This window comes from Bradysia coprophila (genome assembly GCF_014529535.1).
Source record: "Bradysia coprophila strain Holo2 chromosome X unlocalized genomic scaffold, BU_Bcop_v1 contig_416, whole genome shotgun sequence".
Taxonomy (NCBI): Eukaryota; Metazoa; Arthropoda; class Insecta; order Diptera; family Sciaridae; genus Bradysia; species Bradysia coprophila.
This window is the reverse complement of record NW_023503334.1, coordinates 863,535-887,322: the sequence shown is the minus strand read 5'-3', so window position 1 is coordinate 887,322 and position 23,788 is coordinate 863,535. Positions and strand designations below refer to the sequence as shown.

The 23,788-nt window shown below is 35.7% G+C and overlaps 1 protein-coding gene and 1 long non-coding RNA gene across 3 annotated transcripts; one reads left to right on the top strand and one right to left on the bottom strand.

Annotated features, from left to right (window-relative positions):
- The first annotated feature begins 4,298 nt into the window (after positions 1-4,298).
- On the top strand, positions 4,299-10,620 carry LOC119069934 (ionotropic receptor 25a). 2 transcript variants are annotated; one of them, XM_037174160.1, is made up of 13 exons: positions 4,299-4,445; positions 4,507-4,656; positions 5,514-5,717; positions 6,426-6,592; positions 6,659-6,841; positions 6,900-7,469; positions 7,539-7,638; positions 8,881-9,058; positions 9,126-9,247; positions 9,328-9,447; positions 9,521-9,635; positions 9,700-9,949; positions 10,007-10,620. In XM_037174160.1, the coding sequence occupies exons 1-13, from the start codon at positions 4,361-4,363 to the stop codon at positions 10,472-10,474; spliced, it is 2,712 nt and encodes a 903-aa protein (XP_037030055.1). In that variant the 5' UTR covers positions 4,299-4,360; the 3' UTR covers positions 10,475-10,620. The 2 variants fall into 2 exon arrangements, with proteins under 2 accessions (XP_037030055.1, XP_037030056.1); XM_037174161.1 differs by lacking the exon at positions 5,514-5,717.
- Positions 8,628-23,152, bottom strand: LOC119069938. Its single transcript, XR_005086435.1, has 4 exons — positions 23,142-23,152; positions 21,060-21,066; positions 18,060-18,069; positions 8,628-8,771 (listed from the first exon to the last, which is right to left on the bottom strand). It is a non-coding gene; the product is annotated as an uncharacterized LOC119069938 (long non-coding RNA).
- Between the last annotated feature and the right edge of the window lie 636 nt (positions 23,153-23,788).

Here is a 23,788-nt window from a genome sequence, read left to right as displayed (position 1 = left end):
GAAGTAGTAACTCATCAAAAGTTTAGTTCGTTGAAGAGAATAATTCATCGGGATCGGGGTAGTGACGAAAACTTCTTGATAAGCTCTTCCCGCTGAAAAAAATTTCCCGAGTATTACTTCCCGCTGATAGAGACTTAACACTGTCCTCTAACAAAATTAAATTTCCCGCTGATAGAATTCCCCCTGTTAGAAACTTCCCAATGTGTTCTTCCCGTTGGTAGAAACTTCTGATGATAGAGACTTCCCGCTGAACACTGACAAAAAAAAATCTCGCTAACAGAAACTTCCGAATAAGTTCTTCCCCCGTCGGTAGAAACTTCTCAATAAGTTCTTCCAGCTGATAAAATTTCCCGGAGAGTTCTTCCCAGTGATACTTATTTCCGATTTCCCGGTTAGTTCTGAATTCTTCCTGCTTATAGATATTTCCAAGTGAGTACTTCCCGCTGATAAATATTTCCCGGTGTGAGTTCTTCCCAGTGATAGCTATTTCCGATTTCCCGGTGACAGCTATTTCCCGGTTAGTTCTGAATTCTTCCTGCTTATAGGTATTTCCCGCTGCATTTCCCGGTGAGGTCTAATTTTTACAGAACAAAAAGAAAAGGCTAAATTTCCCGGTATCCAATTTTTCGCCCCGGCGACTTCCTGGTATCTAGGATACCGCATTATTTCCATGCACGTAAGGAACCTATTCAAACTTAATGTACTAATGGAAAGCCAGTACCAGTGCCGAAGTCTCTGTCATGGAATTGAGATAGTTTAACATGGCCATGACCTCAACTCTAATCTGTTCCGAGCTTTCAACGAGTATGGTAAATGGTGAAGTCGACGATTGTTCCACATCTACCAAAAATTTCGACTTTTACGTATAAACAACAATAGCTGTTAGTTCATTGGTTTTGTTCCACGGCCCCTTTCAGTTGAACTCTCGTACGAAATTTTATGGAGATTTCTAAGAGTCGTTACAGGCAAAGAATGGTGAATTTCGACAATTTTTGATTGAGGAGTCGTTGTGGCTGGTATATTGTAATCCAAATTCATATTTTATTTAACAAATGAAGGACTAGTTTTACATTGTCTAGAGGGATTCTTTTGAAAATCCACCTATCAAAATCGGACTTATTTCGTCTGGGATTGATATATACATGGTTTGAAAGGTCTTTGCCAGTAGACCTTAAAACAGGCCTCACACAGTCTCGAGCCACACCTGGTTGCTGGTGGAAGATCTCCGAAGTTGAAAAAGTAGTGTTTTTTATCCGAATTTTTTGGCCGTTCCGGGTGAGATTGGACTCGTTGGAAAGCTGAGCTTAAGTACTTTCGGGTCATGCCTAGTTTGATTTTTGATTTTTTCAACTTAGGAGATCTTCCACCAGCAACCAGGTGTGGCTCGAGACTGTGTGAGGCCTGTTTTGAGGTCTACTGGCAAAGACCTTTCAAACCATGTATATATCCATCCCAGACGAAATGGGTCCGATTTTGATAGGTGGATTTTCAAAAGAATCCCTCCTACCGTTTTGTTTTATTATTAATCGTATGGTAGCTACTACATTTTCATTTACATCTTCATTAAATTAATTCACTAAATTTCTAAGTCCAAGTTCTTAAGCCATTCAACGGCCTCCACCGTCACTAAATTTAAATCGCTCAAATCATCTGAGAAACGTCTAAGATGGCAATCACTCAAGATGTGATTCATCGTTTGAACAGTCACATTATCACAGTTACAGAACGGTGAGTCAACGAAATTCCACCGATGTAGTTGTTGTTTACAGCAGCCATGTCCACATCGGAATCGGTTCAACATCCTCCACTCTTCAAATCGTATCCATCCAACTTTTCGTTCGGGTTTTCGATCAAAGATTTGTTCGAAAAGTTGGTGCTTTCCATCCAATATCCAAGCATCTTTTATCTTGAAATCTTGCGCTTGGATAACATGATCATTGATCATTCCATAATATGGAATCCATATTGGAGTACGTGAACTCAGCCCTTCCGGTGGTGGATTTTCCGATTCGACAGCGATCGGAAGTGTATTGTTTCTGGAAGCGTCGAAGCATTTTTCCCACTCATTATGTGCCGCAGCCTGTCGTCTTAGATGGGAAGGAGCGATGTTGGATAAAACATGAAGCCATGGAACCGGAGTCGAATCAACTGCAACTGTGATTGTTCTCATAGCGATGTTCAACGTTTTGTTGAAGACTCGATACGATATACCAAAACATAAAACCACTTCCAAATCTAATAAACCAGACGCAATTCATTTTTCTCTGAGCCTGCAAATTTAAATTTGAAAATAGGCCCTGTACTTAGGGCTCGACACAGGATCAATTCAGTTCTTGCAAAAATTTCTTAAACTCAATCGGCTTACAGAGACGTCGGCAATACATCGAACCGCACTAGGTGCTACAGCTACAGCAGTCAACGTCTTCTTCTTCTTCCTCGCTTAATTTTTGCCTACAACAGTAAATGTGTTCAAAGTTTAATCTTTAAACCTGAACATGAAATTGACCTGTTTACATTTTGTTAAGCTCATAAATCTGTGTGTGGTACAGCAGGGTTGAATACAAATCATGTTTAATTCGATCAATTGCCTATGTCTCTACATTGAGCTAACATTGCATGACCTGAACTTGCCCTGTTTTACACCCTATCAGTGTTCTAAGACCGTGAAAAATAGAAGAAATTATTTGCAATATGTCTTCTCCATTAATTCCAAACCTTTATTAACACATTCAATTCACATTTCACATTTGTAGTAATCGTAGCACCATAGTTTTTAAATCTACTACTTCTCTTGTTTAAATTTTTTAATCATTGAATAATTCGAGACAGGACGCGCAATAGATCACGCCTGATTTGAACTATGGCGACAATAATGATTCTGTAAATTTTCCTTAAATTTTCGTACATGGTTAATTTTAGGCACTCTCGGATGCAGAAATTACCTAAAATCAATCGTCCAACATCGTTCGACTCTGAAAGATCAAAATGGGTTTTCTGGTACTGGTACTGTTTTAGCCAGCAAAGGTACACTGGCCATCGATCATCTTTCGCCGTCGATGAAGATGACTAAAACGACGACTGAAACGAATTTCCGGAAATATTTGGAATATACATTAGGTCTCTCCCCGTTTGAATAACTTGAGTTGAATGGATCGGCTTGTTACGGTTAGCATTAAATTCTATTTGAGGGCGAAAACAGTTAAAACTTAAACACGAAACATAGTCGATTGGCAATAATTCCACGTGCCGAATAAAATGTTTAATAATTTTTACCGTAAAGCAGATTACTTTTTCTTGAACATGTATGAGTTAGATTAAGTAAGAAAAATTGCTCTAGTGGGGGTAAGATTCCTTTTTGGACAATTTTGGCTACATATGGTAAGTAGGAAGGTAAGTTCTGTACATAGTCGAAATGAAGAGGCGGGATAAGCAGAGTCATTGTAAATCTCTTCTAAGAAGTTTTGTTAGTATAGCTTTCGCTTGGAATCTGTTGACAACCTTCATATTTTAATGAAGATTTTGAAGTGTCTATTTTGTTGAAATGACTGCGGAAGGTATTTTATGTAGACAACGTAATTCATTTATTCTTAAAATAGTAATTAACAAAATAAAGACATTGAATGACACGAACTTTTTTCGCCTAATTAGCTTTGATAAACATTTTCCGTGTGACTATATTATTATCGCTTAACTTCGAGATAACGAAATCCTCAATTTGAACAAATACAAAAAAAAATCTGTTCATGTTTCTACTTTTGAGGCTTAATTAGTACTTTTTCCTTGCGTGTGCCAGCTCTCTTAAAAACCTCAAGTTAATTACATGTATATATCGCGTATTTCGAACAAAATTCAATTTTACCATAAGTAAATTACACAAAGCCATTCTATAATTTGATACACACATATAATATACCAGGACAAAAGCATTATAGCCATTGAACCAATTTGTATTATTCAACAAACTTAAACAATACATTTACAACCCATAATTTTCGAATTTACCCTATACAATTTTAATGAAATCAAAAATTTGTCAGTAAAAAAAAAAGATTTTCAAATGGAAAATCGGTGATTTTCATTTGTTTGAAATGATAATCAGTGGTTTATGTACAACCTTCTTGTCAGAAAATGTTTCGGAATGTCTTGCATTACATAGCATTTTGGCTAATGGTTAACTCATTCCGTTTCTTTTTTGTTAAAAATTTATAGGATCATGTGCAGGGGATTCAACGTTTTTCATTCGTGAAATGTAAATGGAAACCCCAATCCAATCATAAAAAGAAAAACAATGTAAAGACGTATCACCACTTTACATTTAAGTTGTGACATTTAGTTCTCACGCAACTATCGTCGGATAACAATGAGTCGCCAGATTCAATTTGTTATTTTGACCATTGTTTTGCAACTAATTAACAGTCAAGATCAGCAGCAGACAATATCGATAGGTAATATTTCGAACAGTCGCAAGAACGCTAACAGTGGTGCTTAAAACTAATTCTATCTTAGTGTTTATTCACGAAATCGAGCAAAAAGATGTACAGCGGGACGTGTCGCTGATATTTAAAGGAATAGAAACGAATTTCGGGAATCAAATTTCATTGGCTGATCGTTGGATTGCTTATGATCGGCAGCATTCAGATGACAGTTATGATTCATGTAATTTTCGTCTTTAAATTATTACAAGAGCACACAACCACATTATTCACTTTACCCGCAGAATTTTCAGTAATTTATGATCTCAAGCCAGGAGAATTTAAGGTTTATAAAGTTGTGCTCTTCGGTGTGGAGAATGGGTATTTTGGCATCATCACTGAGAAGTCTTCAACGGGATACCGGAAATATTCAGAAATAGAACTCGTTCGATGTGATGTTAAATAAGAAAACTTTAAATTCAAATTGCTTAAAAAATAATGAGAGAATGAGAGTAAAGCATTCTTCCAGCTGCTCACTCACATCTAATTCGAAGCTATCGTCTTGACATAGTGTTGAAGCAACAGAAAAACATTTTCTTTTGAAAAAATCTCTGCATCAAATCAAAACTATTGTCATAAGCTATAGACAGCCACTAATTCTTCAACAGTGATAGGCTTAGAGAAAAAAATAAGTTGAAAGGGTTTTGTAACTGTGCTTGCAAGAAACCCAACTTTAACATCCAGTGGTTCCAAGTCTCTACCATGATTTTTTTTAACGTGGGATAGTTTTTAATCACGAATAGGCGCCAAAAAATAAAAAACCAAAACTGCACCTTATTTTAGCCTTAATTTTACACTAAATTTGATGTTTAAGCAACAATAAAATTTCACTCGTAACACAAAACAAACTTAGTAAAGTTAGGAAATCCAAGGCAATGTGTGTGCGGTTACTAGCCTTGGTAAATCTCATTTAGGAGATTTCTAGCGGATTTTCCTTCAAGCAAAGTATTTCCGAAAATAGGTTCTGCACCAATTATCAAATTCGTAAAAAATGTTATCGTGTCTTTAGTTAGAGCATTGACAATAATTACCTATTTTTAGTGTGTCAAGTCCTGAATGCTGGAGTAACAACAATCGTTGACTTTACTTATTCTCCTTGGTCTGAATTGAAAGAACTGTCGGCTGCGTGGAGGATTCCTCACTATCATGTTGATACAACATTAAGCTCGTATGTCACAGCACTGGCCACGTTTCTAAAGGAGAAGAATGCTATCGATGCAGCATTAATATTTCAAAGCGAAAAAGGTAAGGTTTAAATTGGTGCTGGATAAGCGTCGCATTTCATCATTCGTGCGTAACTTAATGTATTCAAAATAGATTAGACTATCCTAATTGTTTTTAGATTGAAAACAGAAGACAATGTGGAAGAGGTCGCTTTTCGTATAGGTCCAATAAACCCTTCAAATGATTTACTGAGCAAATTGAGCTTTTTTTTGAAGCTTGCGTAAGCTTACTCATTAACTTCATTAACTTAATTGCATTGTCAACATAATTGAAACCATTACACACAATTTTCTTATCTAGCCAAAATCATGAAATGAAATTGTGGTTCGGTTTTTAAGGTTTTTTTTATTCTTCCATATCATCGGATTAAATTGACTGTTAGGTCATTCGAATGACAAATTTATAATGTAGTTTACGTGATGAGTGTAACGAATATCATTGACCTAAATTAACGGTTATTGCACCTTGGACTTTCTTCGATTTTCCTTTAGCGATCAAATTTTACATACTCTAAATTTTAAGACTTGAAGATAATATTATTGGTGACTATTTGTAGGAGAAACTACGACACTCTTAATTAATTTCGTAATTTCTCAAATAATTGACAGCCGACTGCCAACAAAGCGCTCTTAAATGTTAATTATCTTAATTATAACACAATCCACTTGACTGGTAGTTTAAGGATGCTAACGAATTTATTTCAACGTTAAATTCGTTTCTCTAATGAAGATCAAACGGAATCATTATATCGTTTGGTACAAGGATCCACTTTGCGTACAGTCACTTATAATGGAATGACATACGAAAATGCTGAAAGGATCAAAAAACTACGACCGGTACCATCGTATTATGGTGTTTTTGCAACCTCAGAGAATATGGACGACTTTTTCGAAAAGGAAATTTGAATTGAGAAATTTTGCGTTCGAACAAAAAGGTTTAGTTTCTCTTTTTCACTTATTTAGATCGAACACTTCAATTTGATCAGAAGTCCTGACAAATGGAATTTAATTTTCTTGGATTTCATGACGACAACGTTTGAGAGTCACGGCAAATATCCAGCATTAACTACATTAATTCCGAACAACGCAATGTGCTGTAAGTTAACGTCAGCAAACGCGGATTGTAAATGCACTGAAAAATCATCGGTAAATGGGAAGAAATTTGTCGGTTTGAAAGGAAATGTTATGTTTTCCATCCTTTCAGATAACAAAACTGGTCCTAACGAATTTTATAAACAATTTAGTAGCAAGTCTAAATGAGCACGATGTGCCACTTCGAAACATAAAATGTGCAGACGAGCCATCTCCGGACGATGCAGCCACTCAGAACGATCTATTGGATAAAATGTCTGAATCGTTGCGGACTATAGAATCATTTTCCATGACTGACAACGACTTTAAATTCTACCTAAATATGTCGGTGACGGCGGAAGATACCGAAAATCCTGGAGAATTAATTCAATTGGGAACGGTGGATGATCACCAATTCGTCGCGTCGAGTCCTCAAGTAATCAAAAGTTCGAAACGGTTTTTTCGTGTTGGTATTACTGAAGCTATTCCTTGGACGTACATGAAAACGGACCCGAAGACCGGCGAAACGATGATTGATGAGACGGGGAATCCTATTTGGGAAGGATACTGCATTGATATGATAGAAAAATTAGCGGAAGATCTGGACTTTGATTATGAACTTGTTGTACCGAAAAAAGGCACATTCGGGAAGCGGATAGCATTCAACAAATGGGACGGTTTAGTTGGTGATTTAATGACTGGGGTGAGTGCTTGCGGTGTGAATCAATCATCATAAGACTAATTGATGATTTGTTTGCTAAAACAACACAAGGAAACGGATATTGCAGCCGCAGCATTAAAGATGACAGCTGAACGAGAGGAAGTAATAGATTTTATAGCTCCCTATTACGAACAAACCGGAATTTCTATTGGTAAGGTTTTTTGCTTTTAAAAATTACAGACGAATGTTTCATGCTACTAGACAGTACCCTTCTTCTATTATGTTGCGCGTAATTCAATGACTAACATGAATTCATTTTCCCTAACAACCGATTGTTATTTACTGTCAAGTGATTTGTAGTCAAGGTCATAAAATTTAACATTTTTCTTTAAAGAAAAATCTAAATAAATCTCTAACGCGTGCCTAAGTCACTCTTTGCTATTCATTCTTTTTTTAAAGGCTCATTCTGTCGCCATAACATTAATAAGTTTACGATGTAGATAGTAGGTACTTATCCAAAACGTTATCAGTGAATATCACACCGGTGTGTCACACTCAGTACTTTGACTATGAATATTCGAAAGTATCTAATGTGGTGACGAGACTATAGCAATGAAAGTATTAGTCATTGTCGCGTCACTACATTTTCATCTTGTCTCTAAACGTCCTTAAAAGACGGAAAACAAAGTGTCAGAGTTGATGAGGATTTGTTGCGCGACACAGTGAGAGAGAATTATAAAAAACAACATTTTCAATCCAATGCATGCTATTCATTCCACACGAGACATCGATGTTACTGTTACATGAATAATAGAGACTTGAAATGAAGTGTCGTTGTCGACATTTTTTCTGCGTCCCCTAGCGTAGCAGAGGAGTATCCGAGGATCCAGAAAAATATTTTTAGACGATTTCCAGATTTAGTGGTAGTTAAAATATGTCATCTCTATCGTTGTCAACATTTTTTGTAAAACTTAACTATTATGTAGATCCGCGAGTTTACTCCTCCCTTAGCTTCGTGTAGAAAAAGTTTTAGGAAAGTTTAATGCTTAGGAAAAAAACATATTTTCTAATCAAGAGATTGTAAAGACTACTAATGCCCATCCCAACTATTGAAATACTCCACTTACCGGAGCTCAATCGATTCTAGTTTTTGAAAAATGTCTCAAAAAAAGTCGTACAGTCCCGGAATTATAAGTTACATTAACAATCCAATTCTCCTTATTCAATCCACATGCATGACCAACGTTACGACATTTACGTATATGTATTATAACGTGTGAATCGCATGTGGAATGAATAACGTCGATTGGATTGTAATTGTTGAAAATGTAACTTCTCATAATTCTTCCACTGTAAGGTCATTTTCAGCCAGAATTAGTCTAGCATTATCTTACTTTACTGGAGCATAAGTCTAAATATATCAATCAGAACGTAATTTTCGAATTGGCTTTAGTGATTCGTAATCCGGTACGACAAACTTCGTTATTTAAATTCATGACTGTACTGCGACTGGAAGTCTGGCTTAGCATTATTGTTGCTTTGGTTGCAACTGCAATAATGATATGGCTGCTAGATAAATACTCTCCATACAGTGCGAAGAACAATAAAGACGCTTATCCGTATCAGTGCAGGTAGCATTTCGTTTATTCGAACACTATCGAAATAACAGGATACTTTAAGCCAATAAAACTTTTCTAGAGAATTTACATTGAAAGAGAGTTTCTGGTTCGCTCTTACATCGTTTACACCGCAAGGAGGTGGTGAAGCGCCAAAAGCTTTGTCCGGTCGAACAATGGTTGCGTCTTATTGGCTATTTGTTGGTAAGATAACCTGACGAGTTTTCCCCAGTTTGTTTGAACGATTAATTCCTCAAGTGAGTGTTTACCCATTTCATTGACAGTGCTGATGCTGGCTACATTCACTGCAAATTTGGCTGCCTTTTTAACAGTAGAACGAATGCAGACTCCTGTCCAATCTTTAGATCAACTAGCACGTCAAAGTCGAATAAATTATACAGTGGGTAAGACACTCTTCGTCTTAACAAATTTAAATGAATTTTTTACGTTTAACCATCTAACAATCTGTCCAAAAAGTGTCCGAATCGGATACCCACAAATACTTTATAAACATGAAGTTTGCTGAGGACACACTGTACCGAGTTTGGAAGGAAATTACGTTAAACAGTACAAACGACCAAGCCCAGTATAGGTAACGGTCTTTGACACAAAAGTGAAAGAATTTCTGACAATTTGCGTCATGTTACCGAATTCAGGGTCTGGGACTATCCAATCAGAGAACAATACGGTCACATTCTTCTCGCTATTAACTCATCAAATCCAGTGCGTGACGCTGCAGAAGGATTTCGTAAAGTTAACGAACACGAAAACGCTGATTTCGCTTTTATTCACGACACAGCTGAGATTCGATACGAAATTTCACGCAATTGTAACTTAACCGAAGTAGGTGAACCGTTTGCTGAACAACCTTATGCGCTTGGAATCCAACAAGGAAGTTATTTGCAAGTAATGTTGAACTTTTACAGCAAATACGAATTTGTCTCAACAAGGTCGTTTCCATAGGACGAACTTAGTCGTCGAATACTAAACCTACAGAAAGAGCGATTTTTCGAATTTTTATCCGCTAAATACTGGAACCAATCAGCTCGGGGACAATGCGAAAACACCGATGACAATGAGGGCATTACATTGGAAAGTCTTGGTGGTGTATTCATTGCCACGTCGTTCGGATTAGCTCTAGCTCTAGTAACATTAATTGGCGAAGTAATTTACTATCGTCGCAAAGAAAATACAACCACTTCCAGCGAAGTACTGCTGGTTAAAGCTGCCAAAACCGATGACGACGATCCGCCACCAACGTTCGAAGATGTAGCTGGTGCTGCAACCGAAAATCAACCGAAGAATCAGAAAATTCCTAAAACCATAACGATCGGGACAGAGTTTGTAAAAGCGTCTGAAAATCCGAATGTATCCTACATATCGGTGTTTCCGAATCAACAAATGCAACGGCTACGAAATAGATTTGAGTGAAACGGTTTTGCAGATGGCACGAATTGAGACAAAGATTTGGAAGCACGTAGATTTTGTTGTTTAGAGCTATAAATGTAGTGACGTTAAATTGATGGATATAGAAATAGATGAAAAATAAAAAAAAATCGTTTGCTGTAGTTTGCTAAGATAAATTCGTTTTCTTCAAAAGTTTATGATGTATTTCTTCCCTTTTTCTGCAAGTCTCGAAGTTACATAATAAAACGAAATCATAATCAGTCTTTCTCCACTTGCTTTTAAAACTTCTTGGTTTAACAAGAACTGGTTTCTTAGAGGGAATAAACGCTTACAAGAAGTAACAGAAAAAATTCAACTTATTTCATTTCAGCTCCTGATGCTTACATCATAGAAACACAAGTTCTTTACATTTCTCATTTTTCACAAACAGCTTAAGTTCAAACATATTTTCATTCTTCGAGGCTGGAGCGAAATAAGTAAGGGAATTTACATAATTCACAAACATTCTTCTTCTTCTTCTTTTTCAGCCTGTTTCTATCCACTGCTGGATGTAGGCCTCTCCAACTTCTTTCCATTTCGTACGATCCACTGCCATTTGCTGCCAGTTTGTACCTGCAATATTCTTAATTCCGTTTGTCCATCTCTCTGGTGGTCTACCTATAGCTCGTCTTTTATATGGTCGCCAGTTCATGATCTTTTTGGTCCAACGTTCGTCTGTCCTTCTTGCAATATGTCCCGCCCAGCTCCATTTCAGAGATGCTATTCTTTCCATGACATCAACGACCCTGGTTTGTTGTCGAATCCATTGATTCGTCATTCTGTCTCTTAGTGTTATTCCAAGCATACTCCGTTCCATGGCTCTTTGTGTCACTCTCAATTTATCTTCGGATGCTTTTGTTAAAGTAAACGTTTCCGCTCCATAAGTGAGCACTGGAAGGACACAAGTGTCGAAAACTTTGCGTTTCAGACTATTATTCATTTTGCTTTTGAAAATTAGTCTGAGTTTTCCGAACGCTGCCCATGCAAGACCAATCCTACGTCTTATTTCTGCAGTCTGGTTGTCCAGACCTAACTTCAGTTTATGTCCTAGATATACATAGCTGTCGACTCGTTCAATGACAGTGTCACCAATTTTGATTTCTCTATCGTCCCCGATGTTGGTCATGACTTTTGTTTTCGATAAGTTCATCTTGAGGCCAACTTTGCTTGCCTCTTCACTTAACTGTTGTAGCATAAGCTGAGCCTGACCTAGATTCGCTGCTATCGGTACAATGTCATCAGCGAAGCGGAGATTGCTCAGGTACTCTCCATTTATCTTTATTCCCATTTTACTCCAGTTTAACTTCTTAAAAATACTCTGCAGAATCGCCGTGAATAATTTCGGTGAAATAGTGTCACCCTGCCTTACACCTCGGCCGATTCTGAATTTCTCCGTGCTCTTATGAAGTTTTATACATGAAGTAGCATTTTTGTACACATATCGAATTGTGTTGGAGTACCGTGAGTCTACTCTACATTCGTCTAATGCGTCCAATATCGACCATGTTTCCACTGAATCGAAAGCTTTTTCGAAGTCTATGAATAGCAAGACTATGTCGATGTTGTATTCACGACACTTCTCAATAAGCGTTCTCATCACCTGCAAATGGTCGTTTGTGCTGAAACCATATCTGAAAGCAGCTTGTTCAACAGGTTGGTAGAAGTCGAACTTGTTAGTGTTCCTCTTCGTAATGATTTTCATAAACAACTTGTAGAGTGTTGACAATAGGCTTATGGGCCGGTAATTTTCCAGCTTTGTTATGTCTCCTTTTTTATGCAGCAATGTAATTACCGCATTTTCCCAGGCTTCTGGTACTTCTTCCCATTGGAGACATTCTGCTATGTATAAAGTGACTTTAGACAGACTTTACAGCAAATTTTTGTTATGCTGTAACAGAAGAACTGTATCCAATTTGGAACTAACATTGAAACACACAAATTCAAGAACTAAGTGATACAGATTCTCAAGCCAATCCTGATCTAGAAACATCCAAAATCCCATTAGGAATTAGCAATGAACGAAGGAATGTTGCAGACGTAAAATGGGAAGTTAAAATTCATTGAAATTATTTGTAAACAAAAAAGAGGTTAGACATTTCTGAATGTCTCTGAACCTTTGGATGGACGTAAATTATGGACTTATTCTAAGAATTTTGATACGGGGGTTTTGTTACAAGTTTATATTGAGCTGGGGTATTAATATTGGCTTTATCCGCTCAAAACCCACCATACTACCACTAGCGAAATTTCAAATCCTCCTTCCATTCACTAAATTTTTAATAGTATTTCACAAACAGTAAAGCAAAGACTTCATACCCTTCACCGCATGCCAACAAAGTAAATGTTTTTTTTTATTAATGTTATTCTCTCGCAACTTTCGATGAAATCTTAAATAAAATTTTAGATCTTTGAATTTCAATTTATTCAGTCAGTAAAATAATGCGATGACTGATTTGATTTAAATAAAAATTTGCTCAAGAAGTCAAACTGAATCGAATTAAAGCCTTTGAAAACTGTCGATTGTTTTGTATGAAATTACAATATTTTTTTCGGCTGGTCAACACTTTTTTTTGTAAGAGTGTCTTGATTTAGTTCATTGAGCCCTAGAATAATTTTTTTTGTGTTTATCCAAAAAACCAGTTCCAAACAAAATGATTAATTATTGACATAGGCGAGATCGAATTGGATTAACATAATTATTTTTTGGTATTGAGATCAATGGATTTTCTGGTTACCATGCGCAACATTTACCAGTTCAGTATTCTTATTCTTAACCAATTTCTATGCACAACATTACGCAACATTACTTACTACTGTGAGCTGGATAATATATAAGAATAATTCGTTCACCTTGGTGCACGTGCAATCAATCATACTCTAACTCTCTACGAAATAATAATCTATATTATATTAACAACGCACCAAGCTGTCGCAATGAGTTTAACAGTGACGTGACAATTATCTTATTTGTATGAAAATTTCAATTTTATTTTTTTCGATTGGGGTATCTTAAATCTACATACTCAAGGTTCACGGATTGATGCAGTGATCCATCCACTCCTCAGCAAAATGATTTTTTGTTCAACGAAAAATAATTTATTGAGTTAGGTCACGACAGAGTAAAGTTTATTTTACTCTGCCGTGGTTAGGTATATTGCGATTTTCACTTATAAGTTGACGTAAAAATTGTATATTATATTGACTCTCCACTAACTTTGTATGGAGATGATATGGAGATAAGTGATTATCAAAATCTTCCTAATAAATAAAATAAAAAGATACGTTATTGCCTGGTGCGTTGATATTAACCTTAGTGCGCCTTTGTTATTTTTCTTTTCTTTAAAGTTGATACATAACTATAGCTGTAACGCTGCAGCCCTGGAATAGTAGATTACTTCCTTGTTTGGACAGTGTACATTGGATGCTGGGAAGTAATCCATCAGTTGGGAATCAATTTGTGGAAGGATCCGACAAGTCTTTTTTATGTAACTCTCTTTAGAAAGTGTTATTTTCCCGTGGTTCGTATCACAAATTATTAATTATGTAATGTTGCTTCTGCATAGTGAAGTGTACTGAAAGTTCCTAAATTTTGTTACCCAAGATAAGATACGAAAACAGATTTTTGCTTAACTCGTAAAATACTGTAAATTTTCAACATTTACATTTTAATATATTTTAATATAATAAATTCATAACTCAATTACTATTCAAGTATTTAAGCTTCAGCCTGTCAGGCTACGGTGCTATTGACTTATACATAATTGACAATATAATCGATCATTTGAATAAATTTGACTGAATACCTTAGAATGTAGCATGCTTTAGGCAAATTAGGCCAGAGGAATTAAGCCTAAAAAATAATGTCAACTGTCTGAGTAAACCTTTGTTTAGGTTACAATTTTTCATTTGAAATTATCGAATTGCATTGCAACACGGAAAGCTCATTTGGGCTGATATCGCGTCGAACATATCATGAAAAGTTCTGTCCCAGATAATAAAATTGGTGCAAAAGTCGGTACAGTTCGATAACTTCCTGTAATCACGCGATTTATAATAAAAATTGCGGGGTACGCACACTTTTTTGATAAATCTGATTCGCCAAAGGACACACCGTCAACGGGCTTTTCGCCTAACTGACTGAATGACACTACCAACGAACAATTACGTGTAATACGAAGAGACATTATCAGTACTAAATCCAAGACACAACCTAATAACCGATTCAATCAGATGTCATTATTGTGGACGAAACCTGACGAAACGAATTGTTTGTGTTGCGGTTGAGTTTCGAGCCCACAACTGGCAATAATTTAATGTGAAGTCTCAACTTACACACTGCGCTATTGAGTTGTAGCCAATGATCATTGTATTGGTTAATCACCAATCGGCGATAGTTAGTAAAGTCCTACTTGAAAACGTCCATGTTATGCAGTTTTATGTCCACAAAACGCACCAGCACGTCATTGTGTTATCTGGGCTATAACTATAGTTATACAGAGCGTATGGCATTTTATTTTTCTCACATTCCAATATCTCTCAATTTTCATACTTTCACGCTCAAATGCACTTTTTTAATTGAAAATTCCGATTTATAAATTGATAGTTAGATCCAGGGGATGGTTTATTTTAATTCCCTTTCATGCCAACGACAAACCAGAAGAACTATGAGCGTCATTAATTCAGAGGACATTATACAAACCTTATCATTGCTTTTAGTATCATTCGTGTCATTAAAAGAAGGAAACGAATTCAGTAGTTGTCATGATCTCAATAAATGGTTTCTCGTGTTCATTCGATTTGGCTCGGTCAAATGTAGTTCATAAGTTATAGTATGAAATTATATGATATGGTCAGTCATTTAAGTGAATTTTTTATAGTTATTGTTTACGGAAACGTAAAAAAAACCTGCGGTTCATATGAATTTTTTTAATGGTATCGTGGATAACATCAGGATCGGGTAGTCTCGCAATAGATAGATATAATGTAGGCAAAAGTACAAGTACTATCGATTATTTTGTTGTTAGTGTTGAAGAAAAACAGAACATGCTATATGGGAACTCTATGAAACGCATTTTCTGTTTTTTTTTTTTTTCATTTAATGGACTCACTCGATTCCAGTGCATGTGTACCGATAAATGTATAACATACAGTTAATATATTTTTACTGTGGAATAACAATACATAATTTATGTACACCCTAACGGTTGTTTTTTGTATGTTATAGGTTTTGATTAACACAACAGCAACAACAAAAAAATGCTGAGATATTGATTTTCTAATCTAGCCGCCCTTAATCTCCACCCAAATTACTAACGGAATTTCATTCCAATGACATGCTAATTTTTTCCTCTTTTTTCAATTTTGTCGTGCCGTTATTTGCATTTTTTTGTGTGTGTGTTTATTTGTATTTTTTATCTTAACCACCGTGTGCTCGATGTGAGCTTACCCGAAAAAAAACTATGAAAATTATTTACGCTTATTAAAATCCATAACACATTAAAGCATAAAACGTAGGTACATTTTCCATCCCGTTTAGCACACCGTGAGCGATATACGTGAGCCAATAGTTAGGTGCTACAAACTGAATTTGATTTGTCTACGTTGAAACTTCCACAAGTGCATCAACGACGAAAGTTCCCAAAGCCTTAACCAAACTCCATATGAAAACAGTACTCGCAAGTATAGATTTTAAGTATTCCCGGACTTAAGAAAATTAAAAACAAAAACCTTTTCACGGTGATTACCTATTAGAAACGAACTAGTCATCTGTTATAGGAGTAGAGTTATGCACTAACCGTTACAAAGAGACATTTCACAAATAAAAAATTTCGGTTCATGTATATCTCTCCTCATAGACTCATAGGATTGTAGACCCTGACCATACACATCCCTCTCGTCAAAATAAAAATAGCCCAACCAGAATGTGAACAGTAAAAATACTGAACAAGCAAAAGAACAGATTACTGTATTGATGACGATACTCTTACCGGTTGTAAAAAGGTTAAGTCCAGGGCTGAACTTGGACTCTCGTTATTTTCGCTATTCAATGGCGGAAATGAACTCTTTCTTGCCTGTTTCTGATGTTAAAGGAGGCTCGATTATTCAATCCACGATTAGCACTTTTTTTCACACGCTACGTCCATTATTCAATTGTGTATGCATACATTCACACGAGTGCGAGCGAATTAAACAGTCAATTCTGCCCACTTGATCACAACAACTGTTATTTATGACATCGAGTGCAAAGTACTTTATTAGGATCTAGATGTGTAATTATGACACGAGGCCGCAGGCCGTGTGACATAATACACGTCGTGAGCATAATAAAGTATTTTACAGCGAGATTCATACAACGTTTTATGCAGTTCGCAGTTTTTGAAGATTATGATGCTGAGTTGCATATTAGTTATTTATACAACCGAGTGATAAATGCTTTTTTAGGCCAAAAAAGCATTTATCATCGAGTTGTATACAACGTTTTTCGCAACAAAGGCAACGGAAAGTCCTTCTTTTCGTCATTTGTTGCGTAAATGAAATTTTTGTTCGGCAAGAACGTGTTGTTGTATGTGTACGGTGATCGATTTTAGTTTGTATTTTGATGAAAAGGTTTGTTTTTGAATAGAAATAGTTCATTTCCGCCTTGAATTGCGGTAGGTATGCCGGTATTTTTTCGCACACGCAATAACTATTTCGACTTGGTTGAAACCAATATGTTTCCTAGGTTTTTGAGGTTAGGCCTTAGCAGCAGGGTGTTTGAATTTTTTTGGTTTTGCACATTTCCTACATAGCCTTATAGAAATGGCTAGTCATCTGATATCTACATCGTCGGCAAGAATAAGCAATTAGCTGTGACTAGGTGTTCTCTCACATAGCGGAATGTATGATACAAAAATTAAACTGATAGATTTGTTTTGTATCAAACACTACAGATTTTATGATTTTTTTCACTGTACGATTGCTGTTTCTAAAAGTATAATAGCTGCAAATGGAAATAGGTTGAACAAGATTTGTGCTTAATGTGTGCAATACGTTCAATATGCATTGCATATTATTCTAGCTTTAGGTTGACACAAAAAAGCCAATAGGTGAAATTTCATTCATTTCATTTATGACCATTTATCAACCTGATCCGATAGTAATGCTTACCTGCACTTGATTGATCCGATTGATTAAACACACAGTAAAATAAAACAAAAACGACGAAGATTGATTAGTAACACATTCCTGACCTGAAATTTTGAACATTTTTTTCTGATCATTTTTTTGATATAAATACATCTGCAGTTGTTGCACTCAATTACCTCTATTTACTTGGCTTTAAGCCATCTTTAATTACATTTTCTGTATACGTGAGAGTGTATTGGTGAGCTATGATATGAATCGGTCGGTAGGGAAAGTAAACGGTCGAGAAGGAAAGTAACGGTTGGGAAGGAAAGCACCAACACACTCTCACTATTACAGAAAAATATCTTTCAAAATACCCCAATACACACTCGATGTGTGTTTTCGCTTGGGCTTCGCCCGCGCGTGCACACACATCTTGTGTGTATTGGGGTATGTTGAAATATACTATTACTTGTCTGCAGTTATCTGGTCGCATTTCCCTTGTAGATTTACTGGCAATTTCCTTGACCCTGTGAAAGCATTTATCCAAGTCGGTCACTACATAAAAAAATCCATATCATCGCACATCGCAGTAATTCCCCATAGAATAATGGACGCAGCGGTAGCAGAGTCAGTGGCGCTAGCCCATTCTGTTAGAAAAAAGCAAACGAAGAATGCTTTTGGGCGCGACACTATGTATAGCCGAACTTTTTTATTTCTACACTTTGATTTACATTACATCGTCAAAAAGCCTATTCCAACATTATTCTCGCTTTAAATACGAACAAAACGAGCTATCACTCGATAGAATTGGTTCAAAATTACCGGATATACATCGTTTTGAAAGTGATCACTTTTCATACTAAATACACCAAATAGACTTTTTCCTAATATTAAAAATCCTTCAACTAACTCTCTATTCTGCATATTTCTATCTATGTATCTATCGACGGGCTATCTTGGAAAGTAATCACCGGATCTTCATGAAATTTGGTAGGAACCTCAGGGTAGGCTTAAAAATGAAAATCTAATATGCTATTACCTCAGGAAGAAACTGTATTTTGTTTTATTGGCCTTGAAGTGCCATTTTACAGGGTTTTTTTGAGGGTTGGTAACGGTTTTTCTATTATATTTATATTTTTATTTATATTTATATTACAACATAGCTTAAATGAAAGGTCTCGACGAGACGAGTCGAAGGGGAAAAAACTACACAAATTGACCATGTAAGTGGGAGAGAATGGGTGAACCTCAGGCTCCTCGCACGGATGTGAATTTTTGGTGTATGACGTGTAATTTTTTTCCGACATTTTTGAAATTTAATTTCGACAAATCTTCGAATTTCGCAAAATTTTCTACAAATTTTCGATTTTTGTCAGATTTTCGATTTCATTCTCTTCTTTTCCATATTTGGTTAACAAGATCAGAGGAAGAAGAACGTAAATGTATCTAAGAACAAGATCGACAGAATTATCTGTGTCTTGATTTTTTAACATGAATTTCTACTATTTCTACAGCTATTTGTTCGTAGAGCTGAAAGCGACACCTCCAGCGATATCATTCAAGTTACACAAGGCTCGTTATAGATACATGATAGACACGTAATAGATACTCGATTTGATGGCGATCGTACATGTTACTTTATAAATGTGAAAGGCGATCCAAAAAATCTTTCGTACTAGGTAAGCTGCATTAGTCCCTCACGGAAACAATGTCCGTTTTCCTGTTCTAGCAGGAAAACAGACATTGTTCCATTGTAAACTGTCTTTTTTTCTTCAATTCGACATTCTTAATTCGCACCACATCCACAGTTCTTTGGCTTCTGTCCTATTTTTCACTTGCACATTCCTGTTGCAGAGAAAATATTTTCAATTACAGAGCTTAGACTCTGCTTTTGGCCGACTATTTTCACGTTCAGTGAAAACTTGACAACCGGAGGTCTCGTTTTATCAAATGTACCCATTGATATTTTAAAACCACCGCCTTCTGCACCCGAAACATTTTCCTTGGGTATCACTGGCTCGTTGTCCCATATTAATTTCCTGGTGAACATGGAAATCATAATCGCAATCAATATAATCGACTTTTCGATTCAATACCTTTCGGCTAGGTGTTACTCTTTCAACAATGAATCCAGTGAATGTCTTTCCGGCCGGCGCCACAGTCTTCTATTTAGAGGTTTTTTTTGGGACTGCTACTTTTTGTTAGTATTTTTAAAGGTATATTCATACGTTGTGGCATTAGAATTTTGGTGTTAATGTATTTTTAGATTTTTAAACAATAAATTTGCTACAAAATTCTTAACTACCCGCTTGCCCATGCTACCGTGCGTCATTTATAGATTACCCCTTAGCCAAAACTATGAAAATATTCAAATTGAACGAACAGTCCAAGACAATGAACGTTTCTGTTTTTATGCAAACAAGTTGTAAAAAAAATTGGTTTGAACAAAAAAAGGAAGAGAAAAACAAAGTAATAGAAAACTCAATGAGATAATAGTGGGATAGAGAGGAATTACGTAGACGAAATCGTGAAGCAAAAGTAAACTCTGTGTAATATACACTTGAGACACACACACACTTACACATTCCAATTATTTTTGACAAGTCGGTGAAACCTTAGACTAACCATACTAATTACTCTAAGGGTGAAACTGTTGCAGACTTTTCGAAATCAACTTTGACCACTTGAAACGATAGCTGCTATACTTTCAATTACACATAAACAGTTCACTAGTTACCTAATTACACACATTTTCTGACAAATTTTATAATTTTTAAAAAGAAATGTCCCGAAATTTTAATATTGACGATGCTAACATTTTTATTATGTGTGACTACTGACCGTGAAAGTTTATAGATTCAGCCAACTGATTGAATTCTCCGATCGTCAAGATTTCTAATAAAAAAACATTCGATCGAAAAGGAGAAAAAATTACAAAATTAGTTCAGTTTTGGGGACAATGAGAGATTGTTTACATGAAATAAAAATTTCAGTTCGATTAATATTTAATTTTCAAAGAAAGAAATGCTTTAAACCAATTTCGAAGAAAGAGTGAAAATACAAATTTCCTTCGCGCCTATATTTCAAAATAAGTACGAAAGTACGTAAGAACCATAAATTTAAGGTACTCACACACACACTTGAATATTTCGTATTTGCTTTTGCTTCACCGCTTGAACAAAATATTTACATAGAAGGCCTGTCTATCCCACTATTATGTCATTGAGAAAACTAGCACAAACACGAACATTAGTCAAACTGTGTATAGTAATCCGATTTTTATCATGCCCGCACGTTAATAAGCGGGCGTGACGCAAGTCCACTGCCAAAAAAGTTTTTACAAAATTGTTTTGGGGACGACGGAGCATATTTACAGCAACTTCAACATCAGGGACTTCTCTCCCTTGACCCCCCAACTAGGATATCTATACGAGTTCAACGAGCTATCACACGTTACAGTAACGTCGTTACTGCAGCTTCAAAATTGGCCGAGATATAGAACCCCACCAGGTTGGTTCCTCAATTTTGGGATGACAGATGATTCCTCTGGCACTTCCTAACTTCAGTCGGATTTTTCGATGGATTTGGGTTATTTTCGACATGAGTGAGGTGTTCCAAGGTTGCTTTCTAAATTTTGGGATGACAGATGATTCCTCTGGCACCTCCTAACTGCAGTCGGATTTTTCGATGGATTTGGATTATTTTCGACATGAGTGAGGTGTTCCAAGGTTGGTTTCTAAATTTTGGGATGACAGATGATTCCTCTGACACTACCTAACTTCCATCAGATTTTGTAAGTAAGATAAAGGACTTGCGTCACATTTACCCTTTAAGGTTTTTTTTTGACTGATATTTATATATATATATATATATATATATATATATATACCCTTGTTATATCCGATTCCTTTTTGAAATTCATTCCTTGACATTCACATCGCTTGTTGGAGAATAATACACACCTCTATATATTTTCGTAGTAAGTTTTTTACTCACATTACACTCTATTAAATAAAGTATTTCTCTCTATTCTCTCGAAAAATGTGAACATGTAAACTCATACCACTTTGACTCCTATATATGCAGTAAGCAGTACAATCGGCCAAGTTCACAATTGTGCGCCCACATTGCCAATTTAATTTTGCAGAGATAAAAACCTAACACAGAAATTCTTAAATCAAATTTCATTTGGTATCCACGCTCGTGTTGATTCATAATGTGGTTATCGATAGTTGCGGTATAGTACCGACGAAGAAGAAAGGTATACGGAAAAATCGTTTTGTGTGTCTTCTTTCTTTCTTTTATTTTTGGTTCGTTGTTTTCGAATTATATATTTCGGGCAAAAGTTGGTTTTATTAAATACAAATTTTGTGCGGTTGTGAATCGATATAACTAAAGTGAAGTTAATTACATAAAATAGAGGTAAAAGGCGCTGTCCTTTAAAATTAAAATAAAACAAAAGGAAAAATCGTTGGTTTAAAACAAAACAAAAAAAAATATTTGTTTTTTTCAAATTTTAAATGGAAATTGTAAGAAAAGTGATTGAAGGACTATTCATATTCAACAAATAACATTTTTATGCTTCGACGAATATTTTCCAGTGAATTTTAATTAATGAATATAGGAGGTAAGCGAATGTTTTTTTTTCGTGATTTTATGTGCAATTTAAGCTAATAATTACATGAATTTTCTCCAAATTATTTGGATGTAATTCTACTACACTGTGTCACGGAAATCTGTTAAAATTTGAATTGACTTCAATTGGAGACGTTCCGTTTTAATGTTTCATTTCTAAAGGAAAATTGCAGCTCCAATATTTGTAAATAAATATACCTCTCTTCGATTTGTTTTTACATTTTAAAACAATCGATTCAAATTATTAGGTAAGAGAGTTATTTTTGCATTGTTATACCCGCTGCTGTTGTTGAGTAATATACATTCCGTTTTGAAAGTTTCCACTGCAGGATATTCTTGTATTGATTTTTAGTAACATATTTTATAATTTTGTGTGTTGATTTTTGATCTATACAATATCCAACAGGAAAGTGTAACACATTCTCTCGTTCAAATTACATAATAACAAAAACATAAAAAAACGATGGAACAATTCCTACATAGTCTTCCATTCCGGAATAAGTACAAGCAACATTGTGTTCAGAGATGTTTTCAGATTTTAATCACCTTTTGAAGTTGAAATTGACTACACATTCTTGCTCTAATGTGCTTTTGTGCCTGTTCTCGTTTGTTTTTGTGCCTTTTTTTCGCGTCTGAAATAGAGACAATGTCTAACGCGCGAACATTGCATAACATTCAGTGGTATTATATTGTAGACGGAATACATAAGATAGACAATTTTTTTTTCGATAAGTATTATTATCTCGTCAAACACCTTATCGTTTCACACACTACATTTTATCAATCAAAAACACTTAACGAAGGGGATACCTCAGCACGGAATGTTACCTCATGTATAAATGTACAACATAGAATGTTCTTGTTATTTAAAAAAAAATCCAAATACATACATTCACGCAACAACAATAACAACAACACGCTGTGTACATAAATCAGATCAACATTTAATATCTTGATTAAACCTGACTTCGCAAATTATTAAGCGCGTTACATTGTTTGTTTTTATATATACCAAAAAAAACCCATGCTCTACAGAAGTGTTCGCTTTTTTATCCCCAGAACAGTGATGATGATGATGATGAGCATACAATATAGCCGAATCGGTTGCAAAGAATTCAATATTTTGCACGAACTTCATTAATTTTAATGCGGCAATGAAGGCAAAGAGGTGTATATAAGAGAGGCTTGTCATACTCAAAAAACCGCATGTAGTTGGTTGAGTGCAAGCGTACTGAATAGTCTGGGTAGTCTGGATGATGAGTAGACGGTTTTTTTATATTATTATTCATATTCTCTTTGGTATTATTATACTTCAATCAATTACGGCCAAATATACCAATTTCACGCGAAGTGAAACGCGAAATTACAACAGCACTTCAACTGAAAAGGAATTTCTTTTCGGTTCGCACGCATATTTTACGCCTTAGATAATACAAAAAAGATCGGCTTTGTATGATAGGAACTGCCAAGGGTCGACATTAAAAGTGAAAATGAGACTTCGGTTGTTTCATGAAGTGAAACGCCAAACGCGTCAACAGTAAAGTAGATATTTTCAGC

Bases quoted from the DNA above. Each gene is read 5' to 3' on its own strand.
- LOC119069934 (XM_037174160.1), top strand. From the start codon at position 4,361: ATGAGTCGCCAGATTCAATTTGTTATTTTGACCATTGTTTTGCAACTA. The intron at 7,470-7,538 runs GTGAGTGCTTGC...AAACAACACAAG, and splicing joins TTGGTGATTTAATGACTGGG to GAAACGGATATTGCAGCCGC. The intron at 9,059-9,125 runs GTAGCATTTCGT...AAACTTTTCTAG, and splicing joins GCTTATCCGTATCAGTGCAG to AGAATTTACATTGAAAGAGA.